The 25,126-nt window shown below is 41.5% G+C and overlaps 1 protein-coding gene across 3 annotated transcripts in view; it reads left to right on the top strand.

Annotated features, from left to right (window-relative positions):
• The window catches only part of LOC144719872 (WD repeat-containing protein 26-like), a 48,948-nt gene that overhangs the window by 21,407 nt on the left and 2,415 nt on the right, over positions 1-25,126 (top strand). Inside the window, exons 5-14 of one of the 3 annotated variants that reach the window (XR_013585673.1) lie at positions 10,593-10,690; positions 14,032-14,043; positions 17,469-17,625; positions 18,356-18,494; positions 19,032-19,172; positions 19,513-19,632; positions 21,268-21,413; positions 21,679-21,757; positions 21,953-22,151; positions 24,300-24,479. Coding sequence is in view for 2 of the 3 variants with exons in the window: in XM_078596139.1 (XP_078452265.1) it covers positions 10,593-10,690; positions 14,032-14,043; positions 17,469-17,625; positions 18,356-18,494; positions 19,032-19,172; positions 19,513-19,632; positions 21,268-21,413; positions 21,679-21,757; positions 21,953-22,082; positions 24,300-24,479 (1,202 nt within the window). In the remaining variant the exon portion in view is untranslated. The remainder of the gene's footprint in view (positions 1-10,592; positions 10,691-14,031; positions 14,044-17,468; positions 17,626-18,355; positions 18,495-19,031; positions 19,173-19,512; positions 19,633-21,267; positions 21,414-21,678; positions 21,758-21,952; positions 22,152-24,299; positions 24,480-25,126) is intronic. The other 2 variants (XM_078596139.1, XM_078596140.1) reach the window with 2 other exon arrangements.

Below are 25,126 nucleotides of genomic sequence, written 5' to 3' on the forward strand. Positions count from 1 at the left end.
CAACCTTTTGCTGAAAGACATGCTTCACGTTTTTGCACAGTATCTTGAAATGCAATCAGATGCTTGAATTTATATTCGTAAAAATGTATGATGTGTTTCTTATATAGATTAATTGGCGAGCGTTTGTGGCTGCAGTATTTTTAAACGTCGAGTGCGTTGCAGTACATACATTGCTGTTGACAAAAGGTTATGACGCTGAAGCATTTTTCCCACCTTTGGTTTTGCAAGTCAGCAATACATAATGTAGCAAGACTCAACGAACATAATTGACCAAATATCATAAGGGGACACACATTTGTGAATGTCTGACTGCTGATTGCTGTATTGCAATGTACTGAGATTAAAGGGTACAGCAAAGGAGCAACGACATTTACCTTCTCTTGTACAAGTTTGCTATTTTGGAAATTAGACATGTCCTGTCTAACTTTGCCATTGATTGTAAATCCGTTGTAGATTCTCAATGTAAAAGCAAAACACCCATAAAGCTTGTCAAAATTATGACCACAATAATCACGTGTTTTAATACTATAAAATTAATACGATCATTTTAATTCTGTCAACCATATTTTACAGAACCGAGCTCTTCGGCAAACTATTACATGTTCTAAATTAAGCTTTAACTCAGCGTAGTGTCCCACCATCAATACCTTTTTTGTGGATTGCTGTTTTAGGCTGTAAAGGGCGACACTATAAGAAGAACTCCTGCAATGCTTCTCATTAATTTAAAATTGGCCTCCCAATAATAATGGCAGGGCTCGAATTATACATCTGCAATAGGAGCCCTTTGCATTTTTCCTGGTTGCAGAGTTCACATGCTTATCATCCTAAACTTGTGTGAAAACTTTGTTATTGATGTTCGGTTTACTAATTTAGTATTTTTTTTTACTCTTCACAATTATTAACATTTCAAAGACAAAAAAGCTAACATTGCTGTAATTTAAAACTGCAATGAAGTTCTCATTTTAATAAGTGTTAATGAACCATTATCAATATTTCAAAACACTTTAATCCAAGACTTGCTGGTGGTATGTGGTTTGCTTTTAAGCCTCATTCTTGTCACGGGTTGCTTGCTTGCTGCTTAGCATCTGAGGTGTGCTTTGCCTTGTGAGCGTTACCGTCAAAGCAGTTTAACATTGCCATGCCCCCTCTGCCCTGTGGTGAGCTTCGTGCTTACATGGAGGGAATGCTAAACGTATTTTTTACATAAAGTTTTGGTCGCTACTGGGCCATCACAACAGCCGCAACATTCGCAACTGCCCTCTCAAACGCACACTTGCCAGTGGCTTTCAGGCTAAGTTGAGCAACACGTGGGTCCTCTACCATGAACAAAGTCTGAGGGCAAGTAACAAGAGTAACTTTCCATTTGACGGGCGTCAAGCACATATTCGACTGACTGCATCGCTCCTTTTAACACGTAGGCTTTCACGACCAGTAATATTATTCATAATAAAGGTTTTTGGGTTAGATCGCGTTATATTTAAATGTGTCGCAACCCACCACCACCTCTGACACGGCCAATCAGTAAAAAATGTGTGACGTTTACAAAAAGACAAATAGTTAACTATTTTAGCCCACCGGTGTGTTCAAGAGTGGATCCACAACATTTACAATTTGAGTACGACGTTTCGCTGGAAATTACATCCAGCACCTTAGGGGGATTTACCAAAATAGTGAAGCCATCCACCTGCTTCCGGTCTTAAATAGTACAGGATGACGTCATCATTGAACCCCATCATGTTTCGAGATCAGAGGCAGAGATGGGGGGGGGTATTGTAATTATATTATAGATTAGTAATCAGTTCATTAGTATGTGATTCCTCTGTAAGGAAATGTAATATGTATTGTGCATTACTTAATAATATGCTTCCAAGCTGCGCTGAGTCTATAGCTATCACAGAGGTTGAAATTATTTGAATTCTTCTCAATTTCAATTGATTCTCTAACTAATCTTGGCCAGTCATAATTAGTTCTGCATAACCCTTCAACGTCATCAAAATCAATTTAATATCCTGAGATGCGGTTACAATTAGTTTGATATAAATCCAAAAGGGGTTGTAATTATGCCGTATCGTAAGTTTAATTTGTAGTGTCACTACTTAATGCCCAACTTTGCAAGTTGCAGTCTTCTTTGTTCTGACAGGGAGCTTCTGAAAGTTGCTTGAAAATATATACTTGTACCAAGTTGAACTTGATATACGCATATGTACAGAATGTAGAAGATAATAGGCAAACTGCTATAAACTTTATTCTGTCAAATACTGTCAGAATTGTACTTTTTTATTGTCAGCATTGCTGCCCACGTAGGTTGTAGATTTTCACAGCAGGTAACGTCTTCCTGTGGTGGTGGCTGATTCAGACGTGAAGTTCCAACCTCTGGAGGTAGAACATCACCTAATTCACCATTTTCATTGCAGTTATTATTCGATGACTGCTACGCCGCTTCATAAGGTTACCTAAATACTGCAAAATAAGCGTCTGATTGATTTGAACCCACTCAGAAATTAATAAGTTGTCAGGATTAAATAGCCAGAGTCCCATACAGCAACCGTTTATTTAATCTTGTGGGGGTTTTAACACTTCCCGTGACTCCAGGTTTATGTGGATCACTTACGTACGATGTACACGACTAAAGAATTAAATTATATATCATACTCACATTTCCACGTGTGTCTCTTGAGCGTATGAATACATTTTTATTGATACATTGTTATATTTTTACTGCATATAAAAACATTCTTCCATCTTTGCAGTGCTATTTAAAGTATTTTATACCTGACATTATACTCATAACATTTGCACAACCTTTTAGTGACCAAAAACAATGCTGTATTACTCTGCTATCATTGCTATTTACGGTCGAGACAAGTTTTAGGTGGTTGCTTTTAAAATGAAAATGCATCGCTTCCCCCATTAAGCACAGCAATCGCATTGTAGTAAATCATTGGTGTGTTGAATGGCTTTAAACACTGCTGACTGTTGTTTTTTTGAATGGCCTCCTTAACCTATTTGGAAATCACAAGCCATTTGCCGACAGCACCCTTACGTGCTGTCAGCACTGGGGGGGCTGGGTTAGGCAGGCTGTTGGTGAGTAGTGACCAGGTGGCCAGTCGACAGTGTAATTTGTAACCCAGCCATCAGCCTAATGTGGCCAAGCATACACAGATATTGGTGGACACTCTCGTTTAATCTCTTGGCAGAGGCCCATCTTGGGAAGCAAGCCACAAGCCATATTTATTACTTTGGGTTTATGTTAAGGCCACATTAATTTTAGCAGATTCTTACACCAGGCCCACCCTCATCCATCTTACACTTCACACCCATTTCATGTTTTGTGTTGGTGAAAGAAACCCACAATTTTTTCACTAATAGCACATGCTGACGATTTTTATTAAGCGTGATAGGATTAGATTGATTGTAAGGGGGTGTATATTTTCACTTTGACCTCCTGGCCAGCATCCTCTGTAAAGGTGAATAATTATCACTGACGGCACTGTAAAAATCCTGCAAATGGCTTCCATGTGGCTTTGCAGAAGCATGTAGTCGTTGAGTTAACACCTACATTTATATTTTGGGTTCAATCGCATGTGTGTACAGCCTCCGCTACCTGACACAGCCGAATAAATAAAGATGTCACATTAGTCGCAAAAGCCTCCATGTTAGATTTAACTGTGACATTGTATGTAAATTGTGTGTTAATTACTGAGAGGCTGACACATTATTTTGAATGAATACATAAGTCAATATTTTTAAACCCAATTAATAAAATACTGTAGCGTGTGATGTGCCTTTCTGACACGAGCATGGTACTGTAAATATAGAGTTGTAGGGGAATTAGAAACCGTTGTAATAATTATCTCTGTCGATGGTACATTGCATGTAGTGTCGATGTTCCTGTGTGTGCGATACTGCAGGTTAAAAAACAATATCTAATCACGTGATTTTATTTGACATAGCACTGATATACATTTAATCTTGTAATAAAAGGCATTTTATTTGTTAAGCTGCCAATGACATGTTGTATGGGGTGCAATTTAAATTCAATTCACTGGTGAAATTAGCTGGCTGCAATCCAAAGTGTGGCATCAGAAATGTGATGTTTAACGTCATTATTTCCATCCTTCAAACTGAATGCTGATTAATATTATGGGATTACGACTGACTAACAGGCAACACTACAGAGGCATGTGGACATTCATTGTTATGGGTAAGGAATTATTTGACGTTCTCCATGCTTTACAAAATAATAAATATCATTTTACCACAAAATATTAACAATTAGTCAATCATTTTAGATGCAATGGTGTGCAATACAATTATCAACTGGGTTCACCATGGTGTTATGTCGTGTGGGTGTGAGAGCATTGCCTATCAAGCAAGCCTGGTACATTTAATTATCTTTTTTTAGCGTGGTAGCTAATATTGATTGTTTAACAAAATCCAGGTGGCAGACTAAACTGCTTGGCTGAAAGAAAGAAAATTCCCGCTGGGATTTGTATACGTCACTGTGTATGGGGGCAGTTACAGCATTCATAAAGCGCATAAATAACCCCTACCCTCGTGTAGGTTCTGGACAGCTATTGGCCTATGCAGTGGTGTTAAGTCTCATTCACTGGACAGAAGTGGGATAGGGATGGATGTCGGAATGGTAGGTCTTCAAATTACAGATGTGCGTGTCCTTTGCTCTTTGCTTGGATTGGAAACAGCTGGGCTGCTTTGGCTGATTCAGCAGTGCTGAGGGACACTGGGGCAGATGCAACGGCCAGCACTCATGCTAATCATACCTTAAGGGAATTGCGTGCCTACTCGGTGCCCCCTTTTGAAGGTTAAGTCTGAGGTTATTACTGAAATTCAGACGATCCATGAAAAACATTTCTTTAACACATTTGGATGTGAACCCCAATGCTTCTCTGAATTAAATCTCGGTATATCTTTGCTGTTACAGGAACCAATCCGTTTATCCCATTGGCTTCTCATTTGATCCTTCGAACAGGGTTAATGGATTTTCAGAATGAATCTGTTTTGTGGGAATTCACCAGTCAGGCTGGTTTTTATTCACCTGTAAAATATGTGGAAAAACCCATCAGTGGCTCAATATATGTGTTTTAATCTGTGGCGCTTCTCTCTGAAGCTTCTCTCTGAAGCACTTGTTCATTATTAAAAAAAAATGGATAATACTTGAATAAAATTGTGATATCGAAATACTCTCGTTTTAATATCAACAAGATTTAGCTTAGTCTTTCATGGTGCATTTTTTTATCTCCCTTAGTCTCTTTAATCCTTTCACTTCCATTTTTCTATCCATCCACAATGCCTTTAATCGCAAGAGTGAAAGCCACGTTGGAATGCAATGTAACTGTAATGCACATTATTAAAATTCTGTAAATATACAGGGTTGTTTTTTTTACAGCATTTGCCTTGACATGCACATTTTATCATGCACGAATTATACAAGTACGGTGCACTTGGAGTCTTTGTAGCCGAGGGCTCACGTAAAGCATAACTGCCAAGACAAAGCTTTTTGAGCTTGCTAATAGCCAGCCAGATTGAACTTCACTTGTCAAAAACTGAAATACTTGCCAAAAGCCTAATGTCTGCTGAAAGATGTCACTGCTCGTTGGGCTTGGTCGATGGTCTTTCTTGGAAGACTGTGTTTGCTTCATCCTCACGAAAAGGTACGCGAGGTGCTGCTGGGTGCAAAGTGAAATATCGCGCAAAGGTTGTAGCATCCTACGCCACTGAAGATTCGTATTCACTTTTAAAACTATCCGTTGTATCATTATTTCATTGTGTGTTTGTGTTCGACTGTCGAAAGGCTGCCAGTGAAGTGACACGCGATTGAAAATTCTTGGAAACAAACTCTAGACTGTTTAGCGAATTATGTGGTGCTGCTGTGTTGACAGTGGTGTGCAAGCACAATCAACAAAATAAATCTCGATTTGAAGCTTTCGTGACTGCAGCAATTTATACTCTTTGGGTCTTTCGGTAAATAGATAGAAAATAATGATTTTCTATCTCCGTGACTTGACAAAACAAACTCAACAGATTTATCAATAAGACTTCTTTAAAATAAAAAATATTATAGAATATGTATAGCAATGGCGCTTTGGGAAATAGCCCTTAGTCATAGCTATTTCTCTGCTTTCATATAGCTGGGGTGGGGGGGGGATTTTTAAAATGAGCATCGCTGCAATGGTATTTCTGCACAAAGACAAAATGAGGGTAAGCTTTTACGGATATGGTGCCTGTTACCTTATTTTTGTTTGTGAGTACAGTATATCGTGTTTAAGCTGTTTAAACTAATGATGTCATTGCGGAGCTTCCTGTAACTCGTGGCTTATAGTCTCCCTAGGGTTTAAATAGCTGTACAGGGCTCTGCATGGGAGATTAGGTACCTTGCCAGGGAGTGCTTGTGAGTTGAGCGCTGCTGTCATGGTCAGATTCCGTGATCTATATTGGCCCTAGCAGAATGCTTCAAAAAGGTCCAAATTAGCCACAGTGTCCCAGGGCTGGAAACAGTTTGGACACATGCCACCGGCTATAATGAAATGGGTGATTACTGTTCTTATTGACGGACTGACACGGGATTTGCTGATGTTTGAGGTTGAAGTGGTAAGTGTTAAATCGTGCCTGCGATGAACCAAGTGGTTTAACGTTTTGAGAAAAATAAACAGTTGAACAGAATCCAATGACCAGAGGAGGTGTTCATTGGATGGACATACAAGCGCTAACAATTAAATTAATTTGAGGCTCGACAAAGTGCAGTTTTTACCTACAGTAGTCGGGTCTTTTTTGTGCAAAACATTCCACGTGATTGGCACTTGAGCAGCCACCTGTTTGCAAATGTGCTCTCCCAGTAGTTGCACTATTTGTGAAATAAACACTGCAGAGAATATTAATGTAAAATAAATTCCAGCCACTCCAAATCCACCAATGAATGAAGGCTTCCCCATATCATATCAGTCACGGTTTTTTGTTTTACCATACTTCACTATGCTTATCGGTGCGGGTTGGTGGAGGAGAATAAGACCTGTTATGGTATCACTTGCCACTGATGTCAGTCGTGTCTGGGAATTGAAATGGGTTCATACCGCTGTGCAGCGTGTTAATCACTCTACCAACACTTGACAACATCAATAAGTAGTAATATGGTAAACATAATGTAATCGTGTTTTATGATATACCACGCAGTGCTTGTATTGGAAATTATTTGTATATACTGGCCTATGAATTGTGGAGATGTTTTACATTTGACCATAACATTGCATAATATAGTTTTTTTTTATCAAATCGTCAAACAAGTTACCATCCTATGTCAAACAGTTGTGTAACACCCAAACCATGATCAGCTAAAATAACTTGTCTTTAGTATACCAATGAATTTATGTGGACTAAGTATCGTCAGTTATCATGAAATGTTCTGTGCTCCGCACAAAATTACATTTAAAGATTAATTTCACAGAACGATATACAGTTCAGTATAATAATTTCAGTAATCCTCTCAAATGGAGAATAAAATATTCAACTGTACTAATTACTATTTATCTCTGTATACATTGTGTGCACATTGCATTTCGTGTTTAGTCAATTTTTGGTTAACCAGGTGAGAACACAAAAGAGACCAGAATTGTGTAATTTGCAAGAGTGATCTGGGGCATTAGTCTGCCAATCGGATTGCAATAATTGCTGTGGTACAGTAATTCCTCGTTTTACGTGGTAGATGCGTTCCTAAAAGGTGTCGCGTTTAAGAGAAAACGCTTTAGGCACGTAATTACTGTCTTGAAGCACATTTGGACTGTAAAATAATTCTGTAGTCATCCCGTGGTGGGACACCGAATTATGCCACGTTACTATATCATTCCGCGTACTGTATCATACCGCTTCGCCGCCCAGCAGCTCAGGAAAAGTAGTTCGGTGTCGACCGCTCAGAACCCCGCGTGATATCGGGTGCTTTCCACGTCGTGTGAAAAGTGTTCCCTCATAGAAGAACCATGATTTCTAGTGAAAATGTGTTGTGTGAACACGCGCTATGCAAAGACTTGCATAATTTCAACTGAGTAATTTGCGGTGTAATTTTCAAATTTGCTAAGATTTGGATCTTGACAGCACAAAAATGGCCTCCTCTTGCGAATAACATTAGTGGATCTTTAACGTCCAGAGTGAAGCAAACGGCGCGCGTTATCACTATCGTCATTACACCCGCAGTAGTTATTCGGGGTGGCCACTGGATTAGAACAATGAGCCTCTGCAACAAGAAGTGGATGCCGCTACTCGGTCATGTGACCACCCCATGTCTCTTGTTAAAGTCTACTGTGAGCAAAGGATCGCATGGTGGAGTGTGCGTATGGCAGTGGAAGCTGGAACGGTTTGATGACACGATGCTTTCTTCCACACAGTGCAATCCCACTTGTAAACAACTCTGCCACTAGTTCTGTTTTTGTTCATGAGTGTCGTTTAAAATTCTTCAAATCAGTTTTATCTCCCCTTGGTGAATCGAATAATGATAGTATGTATCATTTCACAAGGTATTTCATTTTCTGTTTAAATATTTAGTACAATAAGTCTGCCGATTATGTTATAACAATTCGTGCAGCGTCTTCGATATCCACAGTTATTTAATAATTTCCAGGAACTTTTCCCTTTTTGCTGACGTGGAGGGGCAGTGTTTGCTTGTTCGAGTGTGACCTCTGGAACCTCATGGATGAGGCAATAAATGCAAGTTGGACATCATATATTAGGGTGGTAGCTTATGCCTGCCATCCACCACTGTGGAGGCGAGGGTTAGTGGATCACACAAATGCTGTTCAACTCCCTTCCCGAGAGCATCGAGGAGAATGTAGTCCAGCAAAAATGTGGATTCCCCCGTGTCCGCGTATGTGGGATCGTGTTTCCCTCGCGCATGTGGGTTTTTTCTCGTGGTGCTCCGGTTTCCTGCCATATGTAAAGTCTCATTAATTGGCCGATAACACCTTCATATATAGAGGACCGCAGAGCTTGGTCGATTGTTGGCGCTGGCTCACCACATGGCTGTCTTCTTGCTTGCCTGTGGTTCCTCATGCCGTCGAGTCTTTCTCTCTTCGAGAGTGAGCAAATACTTCGTGGGTTACAAGTTAAGATGATTACCGTATTGACTGTCAAGTTAAGTAGGCTGACGGCTGATGGACTGAGACTAACAGCGGAGTGGCAGCCAAATGAGTAACCACACCCAAGAGGATGACTGCCACTAGAGATGGAGCGATGAGATCGGCTCGTATGCAGAAGTGAGATGGATTGTGACATCCACTAGACTGTTGGGATGGTGACATGGGGAGGCCTTCATCCAACCGTGGATTCGTTATGGTCGGTGATGATGATGATGACCTTAATTTCAACACAGCACTTACAATATTACATTTAGTAGGACACTGTCCTTCTCATGGTACCCAACCGTAGTGAAAGGTTCACCGTTAATCTGTAATAGGTGCTAATCCAGCCCAAAACACCCAATTATCTCAACCAATGGTTCTGCCTGTAAGTATTGATGTTTTTATCATGTTTGAATGCATTGTAGAGCACCACTTGTATATCATTATGCTGTTTTTGTTCCACTGTATTCACATGTGCTGCAGTGTGCCGTTTGTAGAACAGGCGCGCGAGTCTGATGCATGGCATGTTGTGTTAGCTTGGTATTCATTTCCTTCCTGTGTGGACGGGTACGCTCACTGTACAGCACATTACGGAACAGTCAGCTGGGGTTATAAAGTGTTTTTGCGTTGTTGTTGTTATTGTAATTTTTTTAGTACAGCATTGACTCATTCAATTGTGCATTCATTCAGTATTTTACAGTGTATGCTGCGATGTTAAGCATATAACTTGAGGGTTCTTCAGCTATTTTACATGGGCATTCATGCAATGTGTGATACACTGTCACTTTCTTTGCGTGTCACAAAAGAGGAAATCGTATATGTAATACCTACAATCCATGCAATGTGTTCACATACGGTTTGTATATTTTTAACTGATGTACTGTATTTGAAAAAAATCAACATTGTACAGGGGTAATCCATAGATTCTCTATTATTTTTCAGGCGCAAGTGTAGTACATACAGTATATTCTTGCACTCTAATTGCACTATCGTGTTTGATGTCAGTGTTTCGTTTCTGTACAAGTTGTCATCCTTTTTAAAACAAGTTGCAACGGCGCTAGTAATGAAGGTTTCTTAAGCCACTTAAAATGAGTACATTTATTTTGGCTCATAGAAATACGTATCATCCTGCCACAGCATTGTCTGTGTTTTGCAATGCAAAGTGAATTTATATTGCGTCTAAATATGACCGCAACTTAAGATGCTGTGGAGAATCAGCGGGCATATTTATTTTATGCAAAGTGGCAATTATGAGGCATAGGGGAAAAAAGGAAGTTCTTGAGCCTGGAGTTGAACAGGGGTGAGGAGGCCACATCACAGATTACTGGGTGAAGAGAGTTTCATGATGTGGTTGGAGGAAAGCAGGAGAAATGCGAAAGCCTTCCTCCGTAAAACTCTGTGTTGAGCCTGTGGTGAAATCTGTTTTTTTGAATCTGTGCTTTCTATGCCCGTGATATTGCCCTGTGCCAGGTACCTGATGTGCAGTAATCCAGAGGACCTTCGAGAGAAGGCTGGCTGGGAGGGCAAGGGGCCTCTCTCCCGTGCCAAATTACTGGACAAGCTTCACAGTAAGCGCTGCACACATGTGCACACGCATGACACTATGGGACCCCCCCCCCCGCATCTTGTACATTATACATTTCCGCAGCACAAGCCCAGCCAGAGGCTGCAGTAGACATTACCTGGTTGAGGATTTTAAATGGTATATATTTTCAAGACTCTCCAGTATTCCTATCAGGAATTGTTGAGTGTTATGCTGCTAAACATTCGTACTTACATTCAAACCTTGTCTATTTAACGAGGAGATTAAATGTCAGAGAAATCTTAAGATCACCACAGCAACCAAATTATCTCCAGGAAGCTGAGCTTTAAAGCTGCATTAATCGACCGTGTATGCTGACTAGGCTCATCAGCCAATTATATGGTAAATTAAACGTTTAAAATGTTGAAGAAATAACACAGGAGATCGTGCCTGCATCTTTTATATAGAGATCTGACTGCAAAACCAAACATCACACAGACATGCACAAAAAAAGCTCTCCTCTGCATAATCCAGCTCGTATGTGCGGCTCGCTGCGTGCCCTTCCACGCAAAGGACATCCTGAGGTTTGTATCTCAAAGCAGGTTCTTTGTATGTGTGACTTAATACCAGAAGAATTGTAAACATGTAAAAGTTCATCATTATTCGAATACACAGTTTGAATTTACATACAGATGTTCGTATATAAAAACATTATATTTCTCAATTAAAAAAGAAAGCAGTGCCCTTTAGATTGTGCTGTTTGGGGTGACTGCTACTTCATGGTGCAGAGGACTTGCACATATTAGTTACGGTCTCCAGGGGCATTTAGTGTCAATAAACTTACCCACAGGAGTTGTTAACGTTCAGTTTTTCCATTCTTCATTTTACACAGTTATCTTTCACCTATGCCAGTGAAGTAAAACAAGTGCCATTGAAATTTTGTTCCTTAATTCAACGTTTGAAGTCTAATGAAAACAGCATATGGCGTTTTAGACATGCTGCACAATGAATTCACATTCATGTATTCTTATGCTGAACAGAATTAGCGCCGCAGATTAACATTTAAACCTGGGAGGTCGTGTTTTGTCCAAATATAGCATGACAGCATGTCAAACACATGCTCACTATTGAGGAGGGAGAGTCCCATACTGCCACGCATTGATTTCAACTTCGTTATTGGTACTGACACAGGGCACCTGGCAACTGCATGGGGCAGTTTTAGGAAGATGCCCGGTGAAGCAAAGCAGTGCATTTGGCACCGTTGTTAATCACCTTCTCCACTGTGGAATCAGTGAATCTTTCGACCAGAGTGTGAGTGTGTGACTACCAGTGTGTCTGCGTACATCTGTGGAATGCTATTGCGCATGCTGGGAGCTATGAGGCACACTGCTAACAACACGAGCCCTCCCTGGAATGTGGAACTGCCAGCTTGTGCGTTCCCACTTAATGAAGTCTCAAGAATATGTAGGCAACTGGAGCCCAAAATGTGTATGGTAACTTAATAGGCGATGTCCGTGTTACAACATGACAGGTTACTCGATGTATTATTATTCCCCACTTTTATCTCGCTGTAAAAAAAAACCCTGAAAGAAAATGTTGTGGTTTTAAGGTGAGCACTGTTTATTAATTTATTACACAGAAATTAGTTATACATTTTTTTTATTTTTTTTGCAGATGTTTTTTTCTTTCGTATTGCAACATTGTTTAATCCTTAACATGGAACGCATCCACGGTATTGCTGTATTTGTGCACGCCGTTGAACACTAGCGGTGCCGACAATGTTGCACAGTGCATGTACAGTAGTGTCATGTGCATGTGTGTCACACATGGTTAATTGTATGCCCCTTGCTGTATAGTAACGTAGAATGGAGGTCGATACAAATGAGTGACGCAATGCAAATCTGGGAGCATTTGAACTTGACTTGGCAATTAATTGAATCTGCATTCATGTTTTGATATGTGAATTAGCATGGCTATGTTTCGCAATACACTGCATCTGTTTCTTATTTAGTGTAGCCCTTCGATTTGTTTCATTAACATATTTAACTCTGATTCGCCACCAAAAGAAATACGAAATGTAAAGCAGTCAAAATTAAGGTGTATGACGTGTGTGGCAATAGCTAGCAACACTTTAAATACAAGGGGCTTACATCCAATTAATGGACCATTGGTTGACTATCTTCCTATGAGTTGAACAGCCTTTCATCGACCATGTGCCCGACCATAAGATAATTACACGTTTTACGTTTATCATCATTTAGTTATCTGTTTAAATTTTGAACTCGCATTGCCAGAGAAGCACAAAAAAAATGGAATACTGTAATATTTTCTTTCGGGTTAGTGTCATAAACAGCAAGTGCCCACGAAAAGAGACTAATTTTGCAATTATGAAGATTGATACAGTAATTGATATGGGTAATTGATTGTAATGAATCTAACTTGATTATTAGATCTGTATCATTTCATTACCAAGTCTGAGAGTAGAGGGCTGTTAATAACTATATTTGTACAAACAATTGCTGCACATGTAGCTTAAATTGATTACGGCAGTCACAATGTCTGGTTGCATTTTTTTACGAATTTCCAAAGGTATAAGTTGTATGTGTTTACTGTTATTTATTTCCTGTCAATGTGGTGTTGGTAGAATATATTGATGTTTTTTTCTGCTAAAACATGGCCTACTTATGCTTTAATGCCCCAGAAAGGTGCTGTGCACAGATCCCCATGAGGCGATGTGCGATGTGTGCACAGTCAGAGTCCCCATCATAATGAGCATGGCCAGGGGACATCTTCGGGAAGCATAGACTTCATCAAACAGAGCTGTGTTTATCTTAGGACTAATTGATGGTTATGCTACAAAACAACTCTATATGCTACTCCAAACTGTAATGGATCTAATTTGTATTCATTACTTTCATTATGCGGAACCCAGCTTTTCTCAAATGTGTTTATTGGAGCTGCACAGCTCATGAGGAATTATGAACTGCTGAGATGGTAGGCACCATATGTGATGCCCTGGTGGTGGCACAGCTACATTTTCAGTATGAATAGCCTATGATAATACCTCAATTAAAAAAATCCTTATTGGTGGTGATCTAATCAACTGAACTTAACAGTTCAAGAGGATTGAAAATGTGTGACCTAATATCTCATATGTTAACATATTTTTTCTGACATATCGTGCACTTAAAAAACGATGTACAAAATTCTAAAACAAGGCCCCTTGCTTACGACACAAATTGTCCAGGTTAATAAAAAAGATTTACATCGTAATTGTTTTTTACACAACCAGGATTGGGTATTGGTGCTCTACAGTAAATGAACAGTTACACTACATCCACTGACGGAGCCTACTTAACCCTGATGCCCATCGAGTGATTGCTTCAGTGTTGCCGACAGGTCAGTAAACATCGTGCTCACATCCCAGAGCGATTCATCAACCCCAGTACAAAGTTGCCCAGAGAGACCATACGGATGCCACTTGGCCAGCAAGGTTAGGGGGTGGGGGATCGAGGGGGGACACACACACAACCTCATCCTGCTGAGCAACGCCTCCGGATTAAGTGCCACTAGAACATGGCAACCGCATGCTTAATGTAGGCCGAGCGCATTCATGCAACATTTACGGATACATAAGCACATGTATTTTTAAAAATTTCTGGAGCGCTTGAGGAATAACTACAATGAATTGAAACATTTGCACAGTTAATGTAATGCTGGCATTCCAAATGACGAAACTGTCGCATTGTACTGCTTGTAAAAATAGCACCACGTATATGAAAATTGCCCTCTTATAGTGTTAACCTCCATGTCCTCCATATCTCATATACTGGGCTATAGCATGCAAGAATTGTAATGTGTTCATAAGCACACATTGTAATGCAAAGTAATGTTGAGTGAGCACAGCTGACGGCACACCTGGCACAGCTTATGTACAATTACTCAGGAACGTGACACCATTGCCACAACTCTCATCTAGCAGTATCATGCTGGTTATAATGGTAAATGCATTTTTAAGTCGCTTGACAAATGCCTTTGCTTTATTCAATGAGTCACCAAACAATGCTATAATTTTGGAAATTCCTCAAATGTTTGTTCATCTTAGAACTATGTAAATTATTTTACTTTTATATCCTTAGTTTTAAGTTAGCAATACACATGCTGTATACTTAAATCTGAGATACTGGGGCGAATGAGTGATGACGAAATTTCATTTTCATCAGATTTTTTCTGAAAATGTGCATTATCAATAATGAGATGAATTGCCAAGGCGATGCTTTTAGGTTATTTCAGCAACATTGGGAACTGGCCCAGATAGAAGAAAACTAATAATGCCATCAGATATGTTTGTTGGAACAGAAGCAAGCTGTGCCAGACTGCGAATTTCAGGTGCACAAGGATATTTATGTATGACCACAACAGCGTTGAGGGGGTGGGAGGCCTTCACGCATTGGTGGATTTGTGGATGAAGACATATTTTGTGATATAATCATTCTAAAACATTGTAATTCTACACCACCAGACAACTTTATATGAATACTAAACTCAATACGTTAATTATTAGGATTACCTTTAAAATATATATAATCGGTGGTGTTTTGGCAGTGGCCATTTATAGCACATAAATAGAGACGGAGTGCATACTAATTTGGAGACTACACTTTACACCATTTTGCCTGATGAAAATTAATATTTCCTGATTAACAATTTTAAAACTGGCATATAAATAGTTATTAGTAGCCTCTGAGTAACAGAGAAACCCTTCGATGATCAAAAGCCGCAGCTAACAGCATTGGCAAACATGTTGGGTTTTTATTATTTTTGCTTTTGTACCACTGCCAATGCATTGTAACCAAATATAGCAAGTATGTGTATAGTGCAACCTATGGATCCCATTGGTCTGGTATTTACATGAAATCTGCACATCTATGCCCCATACCTTAATGCATTTGTCATATTTGTGTCGCTATTTCCATGAAAATTATTCCTTTTGGTGTTCGGCTGTCGTACGCAATGTGGGACGGCCCGTGAAAGAAAATTTTAAGATCTGAATTTCTCCCAGATGCTGTCTTCCACTTTGAGGAAGAGATGAATGCTCAATGATGTCAAATCAAAGCATAGGATGCATTGTGGTTGACTCTCACTAAGTGCAAGCATGTGTGTTTGACTCCAGCTCAAGCGTTTTCTCAGGACCATCGCAGCAGTGACCTTGAGGGAATGAAAATGGACATGTTAATTTGTCTGCAGACCACCACTAATGCTTATTAATGACACAAAAGTGTCCTTAAAACGATGTGATTTTGGTAAATTGCACTTAAGATTAGCTCTCATCAACCGTGCAGACATGTCTCCCTGCATGTGCATCATACCCTCGTCATCATACAAAGGTCTTTAGCCATGATTGACTAAGCTATCTATTGCTGCTTGGGATACATGCTGAGTACTGTACAGCAGTTGGTTATAAATACCAAATGCTAAATATTGACTAGCAGAGGCTTATCGTCTGAGGGACAGCGAGAGTCCTCACACCAGACCTATTACTAGCAAACTTCGGAGTAGTCTCTTACTCTACGATACCCTCAAAACAAATGGACCCAAATCTGGCAGGCTCCTCAATTTGGCCCGAGATCATTAACACTGAGGCTTATCCAGTTTAAATTCATGCACGGTACCTACATGACCAACAAGAGAAGGGCAACATTCATGGACAGTTTCCCCAGATTGTCCCAGATCTCCTCCGGACACGGTTCAATCGTACTTCCACGCCTTCTGGCTTTGCCCAGACATAGTTACATTTTACCGGGACATGGACTTTTTTTAAATAAGATCTGCAGCACCAATCTCTCCCATTCAGTCGAAACTACTCTGTGGGACCTGAAACCTGTCGCTCTGTCGAAACATGAATATGTTTTATTACAAACCTTCAATATCACGGCCAGGAAGGTAATTTTGACCAATTGGAAAGATCATGAACCCCCATCGTGGAAGCAGTGGCATAACACCCTCCTTGCCCACGCAGGCATTGAACACTTAAGCCGCAAGCTTAAAGACAGAGAACGGGAGTTCGAAGCCAGATGGTCCCCATTTTTACGGAGCCTAATTTGAGTTCCGCAGGGGTGTCCTTGGGGGGTTGTGCCCCTCTTCCGGGAACTGGCGGGTATAGATTATTGTTCAGAGAGTTCACAAGCTCACATCTAGCACGTAAATTATTTTACGTGTGGCTTTTTATTACATGCCTTTCCCTTTTTACCCCCCCCCCCGCTTTCCCATCCCACTTCTACCCTTTTATGTTATTTATCTTCCCCCTGACAGTCCCCCCCCCCCCCATATAAACTTTCACTTCTCCGCTAGAGGCTGCCCATCTGGGTGGGGCAGTGAGCTCAAGCCAACCCTCTTCACTAAGCCCTGCCGTGCCGATCTCGGGCTTTTTCTTGTGGAATTTTTGCCTCCCCCCTCCCCCCACCTGTTTGGTGATTGGTGGTCTGTACCGGGGTAGTGTTGAGTTGATTTTCTTTTTAAAGATCAAAGCTTGCCGAGTATTGATACATTACTTTCACATTACATTTATTAGAAAGTTTCCACCATTTAAATTAACAAAATAACTTTTCACGCAATGTTCAATGCGATATCCATTGACATTTCATAGCTTACGTTTTTGTGACTCTTTTTCGTTTAATATGGACTGACATTAACGTACGCATGGGTGAGTGGCTTGCGCACCCAAGTAAAATGGCAATAGCCGTGTACCAAATGCTCGTGATAAACAGTAGTGGCGTCAGCGGTGCTGGTGTGTTGGTTTGTGCTCGTGTGTGTGTGTGGTACAGCATACTTGCCTCCTTCGGTGATGCTGCCACCACGCCGCCTGCACACGCTGCTGCACCAGGCTGTGGAGCTGCAGCAGGACCGCTGCCTATATCACAACACGCGGCTAGATCCCAGCCTCGACTCTGTGTCGCTGCTCATCGATCACATGTGCAGCAAGTACGGATGCACGTCCTGATAGAGCCTGCGTAACGCTGCTCAAAGAAAACATTCCACTTATCGCTACCACTAATTATAAACTCTACAATGCATCCTCTTTGTGAAATGCAACACATCGTAAGATGTACTCTGTTTTATGTTCAGTTAGGTGTGTGCATGTACTAAATATGAATACGTTCACTTGAAAGCATAAAAGTTATTCCTACTCTTAGTTCTTTCGGTAAAGTCACGTAGGTAAAAAATGAAATAAAAAATAATAAAATAAAACAATGAAAATCACGACGTTTCGGAGGCAAAAAAAAAAAGTTATTCCATTTATCTTGGGCACTGAGTGTTAAGACTCCTCAAAACAGGAACCTCCTGAAGAGTTTGGCCCAATTTATTTTTAATGAGTGGGAAGAAACTTGAGTACTCAGAGAAAACGCAGCATACAATGGGAAAATGTTGAATGAGAACCAATTTTTCCATATTGGCTCCTCTTCATCACCTTGCATTCCAGCAGCTTTGGGAGATTCAAAAATATTTGTGATGCATCAAATTGCTTATCGCCAAAATGCTGGATTACAGGCGTGTATTACCACAGCCGGCTCAACAATGTTCACAAGTCTGACCTGAACTAAAATACTTTCCCAAAAATAAATTGCAAACCGAAGCTGCGCTTGCTATGACATCAGATACTACATACACTCTGCACACAATATGCTCGCTTACCCACATGTGTGCTTTGCAGGAAGCAGTTTCCATGCAACACACGCCAGGTGCTCACGGAGCACTGCAATGAGGTGTGGTACTGTAAGTTTTCCAACGATGGCACCAAGCTGGCCACCGGCTCCAAGGACTCCACTGTTATTATATGGCAGGTGGACCAGGTGAGAAAAATACGAATACACAAATAAAAAAAGCACGCAGACACAACCGTATGTCGTCGGCTGGTCACATTTGTGGGCCCCACATGTGACCGTAGGCATTTTTACATTATGGTCTGTGTTCAATTTTTTTTTTTTTACGGTGGTGTGTGTGGAGTGGTGGCTAATGCACTGCACCATGAACCCCGCAACCCTAGTTTGATTCCCGTCCATGGCTAACATCAGTGGTGAGATAGTGGAACCAGTCCTGGCCTGTCGTTAAGGTAAACTAATTCCCCTGCCCTACTAAAGGCATGGGGAGGCCTTGATTTAAGTACTTGGAGAAAATGGCTGTAAATGATTTGTTTTCTAGATTCTAAGTCTTTCGTGACTGCAAGGATCCATACTCTTTGGTTCTTTCGGTAAAGTCACGTAGGTATAAAATATTAAATAAATTTAATCACGACGTTTCGATTGCAACACAAGCAATCGTCATCAGGTGTATATAGTTATGCCAGTGCTCGTCTCACATGCCCCTTGGTCACGTGTGTGTGCCGGCAGGAGAGCTTCCAGCTGAAGCAGGTGCGTACGCTGGAGGGACATGCCTACGGCGCGTCCTATCTGGCGTGGAGCCCCGACGATGTGCACATCATCGTGTGTGGCCCTGACGACTGCTTCGAGCTCTGGCTTTGGAATGCACAGGTCGGGCTCTACGCTGGGAAAGCTGGCCATGCAGAAGCATCGGGGGCAGCGCTCTCAGTACCTTTTTGTGTTTAGTTTGTGGCCCTCCACCCCCGCACCTCCGATTTAGCACGGTTGGTTACGGACTGTGCGAAAGAAGTTCTACGTACATATGTGCAGGGTTCAGTTTTGACACTGTTCAATATACATTCTAGTTTCTTATCACATTTCTATTCATACTTGGTTACTAATCTAAAAACGTGAAATGCTTGAAATTCCACTTACTCGGGTGGTCTGTGTAACATTGAGTCTGGGGTACTCCCCATTGCATTGCCTGTGCTTGTGCATGTGTGTCTGGCAGACCGGCGAGCTAAGAGTGAAGATGTCTCAGTCCCATGAAGACAGCTTGACATGCGCTGCCTGGAACCCCGACTGCAAGCGCTTTGTGACAGGAGGGCAGCGGGGACAGTTCTACCAGTGTGTGAGTGTATGCACCTCCAATTAGCACTGTTGGCTACGTACGGTGCAAAAGAAGTTCAACATACGTACATATGCACTACCCAGAGACTGCCCCCTCCCTTTGTATTGATAGCCAGGACTTAATCTCCCTTTAAAACATAAACATTCATACTTTGATTGAATGATCGTTGACATTTGACTGTCTTAATGAGCCACTGTTCAAGAGAGTAATAGTAAGAGCTGCTAAAGCATGCAATTCGTTTTCAGTGTGGGGCTTCATTGCTGTAATTGTTTGTGCTATGTGGACATAAATTAGAGCTACTGCTTAATGCATATATCGTCATTCATAAAATAATTCAATCATATTTACTCCATTAGTTTATAAATGATGTAGTGCATCCAGTTTACAAATGAAGGGGAATTAGGTTTTCAGAGTCGTGCTGTGATTTCCAACCATGTGTTAAACTTGTTCAAATCTACCGTGACGCCACACTAATAGATGATCACTGGTACTCACAATTTTCAGCTTTTGCAAATAAAATAGTCTATTGAGGTGGAATTAAGTGCTTTGAGATCTCAGCTGTTTGTCATAGGGTGACGGCTAAAGCAGTTGACCAGTGATGTGTGATTTGAAGGTTAATTTTCTCCAGTGAGGATTGAGGATTAGAGGGAGAGGATTTCAAAGGGATGAAGAGTGGAGTTTTCACAAGCAAAGCCTCGTGCAGTTCCTTTTTTAAATCGTTTTATGCAGTGGCTGCTTTTATTAGTAGAAAGTAGTGTTTGACTGTCGGCACTAATTGTCTGTTAGCATGACCAATAATTCTCATGTCAGATGTAAGAACGTATTATCCTGGCATGTACGGCATGCTCCCAAAACTTGCTTTTTTAAATTGCCACGGTTGTCCCACAACTAGTCCAAGAGGAATTACATTTAACTACAAATACCCTTGCTTGACGTGCCTTTAAAAAAATATAAAATCAAGTGCCCTCTACGTTACACGAACGGGGGAGGCCTTGCGGTTAGAACGTGCAACTCGCCGTCATAATGCTGCCAGCTCAAAGCCCAGTTGGGGGTCGACTCAGTCCTTCTTACCGGGGATCAATGAGACTTGCATCTGCCACAGACCTGTGGAATTTCCACCACTTGTCCAGGGGTGTATATCAATTTGCACTCCTGCACGCTGTTGAGTGGGAAAACCAGTGTTTTTTTGTCGTATCTGTAACCAGTTGAGGGCTGAATAAAACTGACTCTCAGCTAGGATTGGGAAAACCAGAGTTGAAATCAAATTAGGATTCCTGCGTGAAGTGCACAGATGCGAATAGAAAACATCGTCGTATACCAAGTACTTTTCAAAACCTCAGTCTTTTTAAAGCACCAAAATATGAAATGCTTTATCCAACTGTAAGGCCACTGCTTAAAACATGAGCTGATCATATAATTGTATATATTTACTTTTGTTTTTGTAAAATACAATGTATGTTAATGATGAAGGTGATAAAGCATTCTGAGCATGTTTCTACACCACAGCCAAACGCAGTTCCTGAAATTTTTATTAGAACATGCATAATGCATATCCGCGTGTCAGTGACGTTTCCGTTCCTTTCCCTTGAACGGAGGAGACTAACGAGTCGGCTGCGTTGTTGTGGCACACGGCAGGACCTGGATGGCAATGTGCTGGACTCGTGGGAGGGCGTCCGCGTACAGTGCCTCTGGTGTCTGGGCGACGGCAAGACCATCCTGGCGTCGGACACGCACCAGCGGATACGCGCGTACAACTTTGAGGAGCTCACCGACCGAAATATGTGGGCGCAGCACGGCCACTTACCTTCCGCTGCATTTTACTGATCTGTGAACTTATACATACTGGAATTGGACATCTAATGCATCTATCTAGTGCGTGTTCAGGAATTTTGTACGATTTCTGTTGTGCTGATGTTCACATTGTAAAAACGGTCAAGATAGTCTTTAATTGTATATTCACGTCAATATGCACAAGACTGGACAACTGGAAAAGTTTATACTATTAACAAGTGTCAGTCATACAGGTGTGCTGCTCATGTTTTTCAGTGTACAAGAAGACCACCCAATAATGTCTTTCACGGTGTCAAAGAATGGGAGACTTGCACTGCTAAATGTAGCAACTCAGGTAAGAACTGAAAAATGTGAGCTTGTGAAGCGGTACTTGGCAGCGCTATGTAACTGTTGATTAAGAATTTTCGTTGTTCGCTCATTCTTAAACTGCATTGCGTTGTGACCAGTATATTTAGACACGAAGTGCGAGCTTGCAGGCATATGAAGGCAGAGGGGGTCAGTCGTGCACCCCCACCGCGTGCGTGTGCAGGGAGTGCACCTTTGGGACCTGCAGGACCGCGTGTTGGTCAGGAAATACCAGGGAGTGACGCAGGGCTTCTATACCATCCACTCGTGCCTGGGCGGCCACAACGAAGACTTCCTGGCCAGCGGCAGTGAGGGTGAGGGCCGCCGCACATCTCGCGTGGCACGCACATCAGCGTGGCATGCACACAGGAGACACCAGTAAGGTCAGTACAATATGTCGAGCTGTTACTAACCCGCAAAAAGAAGAGCATTTCATTTTGCGGATTAGAAACAGTTTTACATATTAGTTAGTTCATAATTGGTTTTTGTGAGCACCAACTGGACAAATTGTTGGCACCATGCAGTGATCTGGATTACTGTGCACAATGAGGAAATACGTGTTTTTATAGTGAATTAATAAATTGCAAGGTCATTTTTTTATGTTTTCGTGCATTTTTGTGTCAGGCCTCATTGGTGACTAGTCCAGTAAGCAGCTTTACGAATCCCAAGCTAATGGAATAAATTACATAAACCACACTCGCGTCTCTTGTAAATTTCTCACAGTATGTATTTATGTTATTTGCGTGCTATTTTAATGCTAGACAAAATTTGAATTGAGCTGTTATACCTTAAGTTTAAAGAAAATAAATATGGTTACAGAAATAGCTCAGGTGAAGCAAGACTGCACTTACAGAGAAATGAGATAAATATTTTTTCACAATAGATGCACCATCAGTCAAAACTGTTAATTATTCCCACAACTTTTCAATAACATGGTTTGCTTTTGTCATCTCAGTCAACCATCTACAGCGCTGCAAACATTACAATGGAACCATTCTGCTTGTTTGTCATGCATTTCATTTCTATCTCCTGTAGTCGGTACGATGGGATTGGTCATCAGCCTTCCATGATAATTGTTAGCTCCCTCATTAAATGGTGTTGCACGTCAGTTATTGATGCAAACCTGTGCAGCAACATAAATATGTTTGAACTGTATTGGTGCAATTCATACCATATTGTGAAATGATTTCTCTCAGGGTCATTACTCAGACGTTGCCACCATTTAAGTTGTGCCGGTCTACCTTCCCAATTCCTATGATCATGATCCCAGACTATTTTAGTGTTCCCAAGAGTTATGGGGAGAATATTAGCCTGTAGGTGAAAGGGTTACAAGTTGATATGCAATCAATCACTGCCCAGTGGTGTCTCAAATGAAGCCGGTCTGTGCACACCACACGCTGCTCCGCACAGTATCTAGCTGCAATAAATCATGCGTCATGCAAGCAGAGTAAACGAGTAATAGCCGCCCGCACCTACCCCCTCCTCCCATCTTCATCCAGCACGTGGAGAGAACAGGTCTGTAACTAGGACATTTACATTCGGTTTAAAAGTGTTTTGGGATGGATCTGCAATTTTTTAACGTGTCTAAATTACACCAAATAGTTGTTTTCATGTTTACGAAATTCTCCTATAACCTTTCGTTAGCCTTGAGCACACCAGGTGACATCGGCAGGCTACAGCACATTCGAAACAGCCTCAACCCCCCCCCCCCCCACGTTGTGTGCCAGTCATCACGTCGTGACAGTTCTGCTCTGCGTTCTCATTGTTTGCCAATCCAGAAACATCTCAAATACAAGGTTGGATCCATCACTCACCAGGCTCTGACAGGACAGTTGTCTATCTAGTCTGTTTGAACTGTTCATAGTTCCCAACCCGTTTGCAATCAGCCAACAAATCCTTGCCGGTTATTCTGCCAAACAGAACCGTAATGGCCGGCAGAGCATTTCGAGTCTCGCCTCTCCATTGGTCTAGAACATTATGCAAGATGACCTTCGATCCATCGCATGTCACAAACCGTTCAAAAAACATTTTCAAACATTGGACCATAAGTGACCTGCGCCTGTACGCTCGGCCCTGTGACATTCCCTAACTATGGCACTGAACAAAGAAATGTCCAATAAAGGATGGGCTTGATTCGGATGCATTTGTGTAATTTTGAATGACATTGTGACTGTGCATGGGTATCTATGTCATTGCTTCTAAACCAGCTGACTACAGATTACAAGGACATACATTGCATACACCACAACCTTTGGATATTAGCTTCTATGATAAATCGTTATCCATGTGAAGCTTTGTTCTTCAATGCACTTCACAAATCTTAACGAACAAAAAGCTTGTTGAAATTGCTTGGTTTAGCGTCCAGTATCCTATGCAGATTCCCATTCTAAGATACAATGATTTGGTTGTCGATGGTTTATTGCGTTTAATGTTTCCGATGTTTATGCGTAAACATTTCTTTGGCATATCTGGGCAAAACGTTTCACATTTAATTTTCATATATACCTGCCTGCATTTGTGCGCGTTAACAGACCACAAGGTGTACGTTTGGCATCGCAAGCGGGAGATGCCGATTGCGGTGCTGACGGGGCACACCCGCACAGTGAACTGTGTGAGCTGGAACCCGGCAGTGCCTGGCATGCTGGCCAGCGCCTCCGACGACGGCACAGTGCGCATCTGGGGGCCAGCGCTCGACGCCGACGACATCGAAGGTTTGTCGTTCGACGTCGAGTTGTTTGTGGGAAGGCGCCAGGGCAGGTTAAAGGGTGGAACCGCAATGATGGTCCTTTGTGAGGATCTGCTCACCAAGGTTATATCTACGGTATATATTGTTGGCTGTTTTGGTATCTGTTCTCCATTTTACAAAACCTGAAAAATTGGTGCATGCTGGTGATGTGATACGTTTTGTTCACTATTACATCTTTTTTCCATTTTACAACGGAGCCGGGCCCAAGGCGATGCCCAGCCACCTTGACTCTGCTCTGGAGTCGCCATGTTGATTTTCAACTGCAGAAGCAGAGCCGTTGACATTACTTGCAATGAACAAGTGGAGACACATGTACATGATGCGGTGACGGTGTCCTGCAATCATTCGCTCTGGGTCTGCTTGGCCTCAAGCCAAATTCACGTGTGTTGAAGCCAACGTATTTTGGCATGGTTCTGGCACGGCATAAAAAAAAATCCAGTGGAAAGATCACCAACATCCTGTGATGGGCCCTGCGCTGCTTTGACTGATGTGGTGGTGAAAAAGTGGTATATGATGAAGCCTTGTTGGTTCAACTTGCCAAATGTATCACTGGATGCTAGTTGTATTCTGTTTGGTATCTGTTCTCCCTGCACAAAACATGTTTGACTAATG

The sequence above is a fragment of the Lampetra planeri genome, chromosome 7 (genome assembly GCF_965212315.1).
Source record: "Lampetra planeri chromosome 7, kcLamPlan1.2.h2, whole genome shotgun sequence".
Lineage (NCBI taxonomy): Eukaryota > Metazoa > Chordata > Hyperoartia > Petromyzontiformes > Petromyzontidae > Lampetra > Lampetra planeri.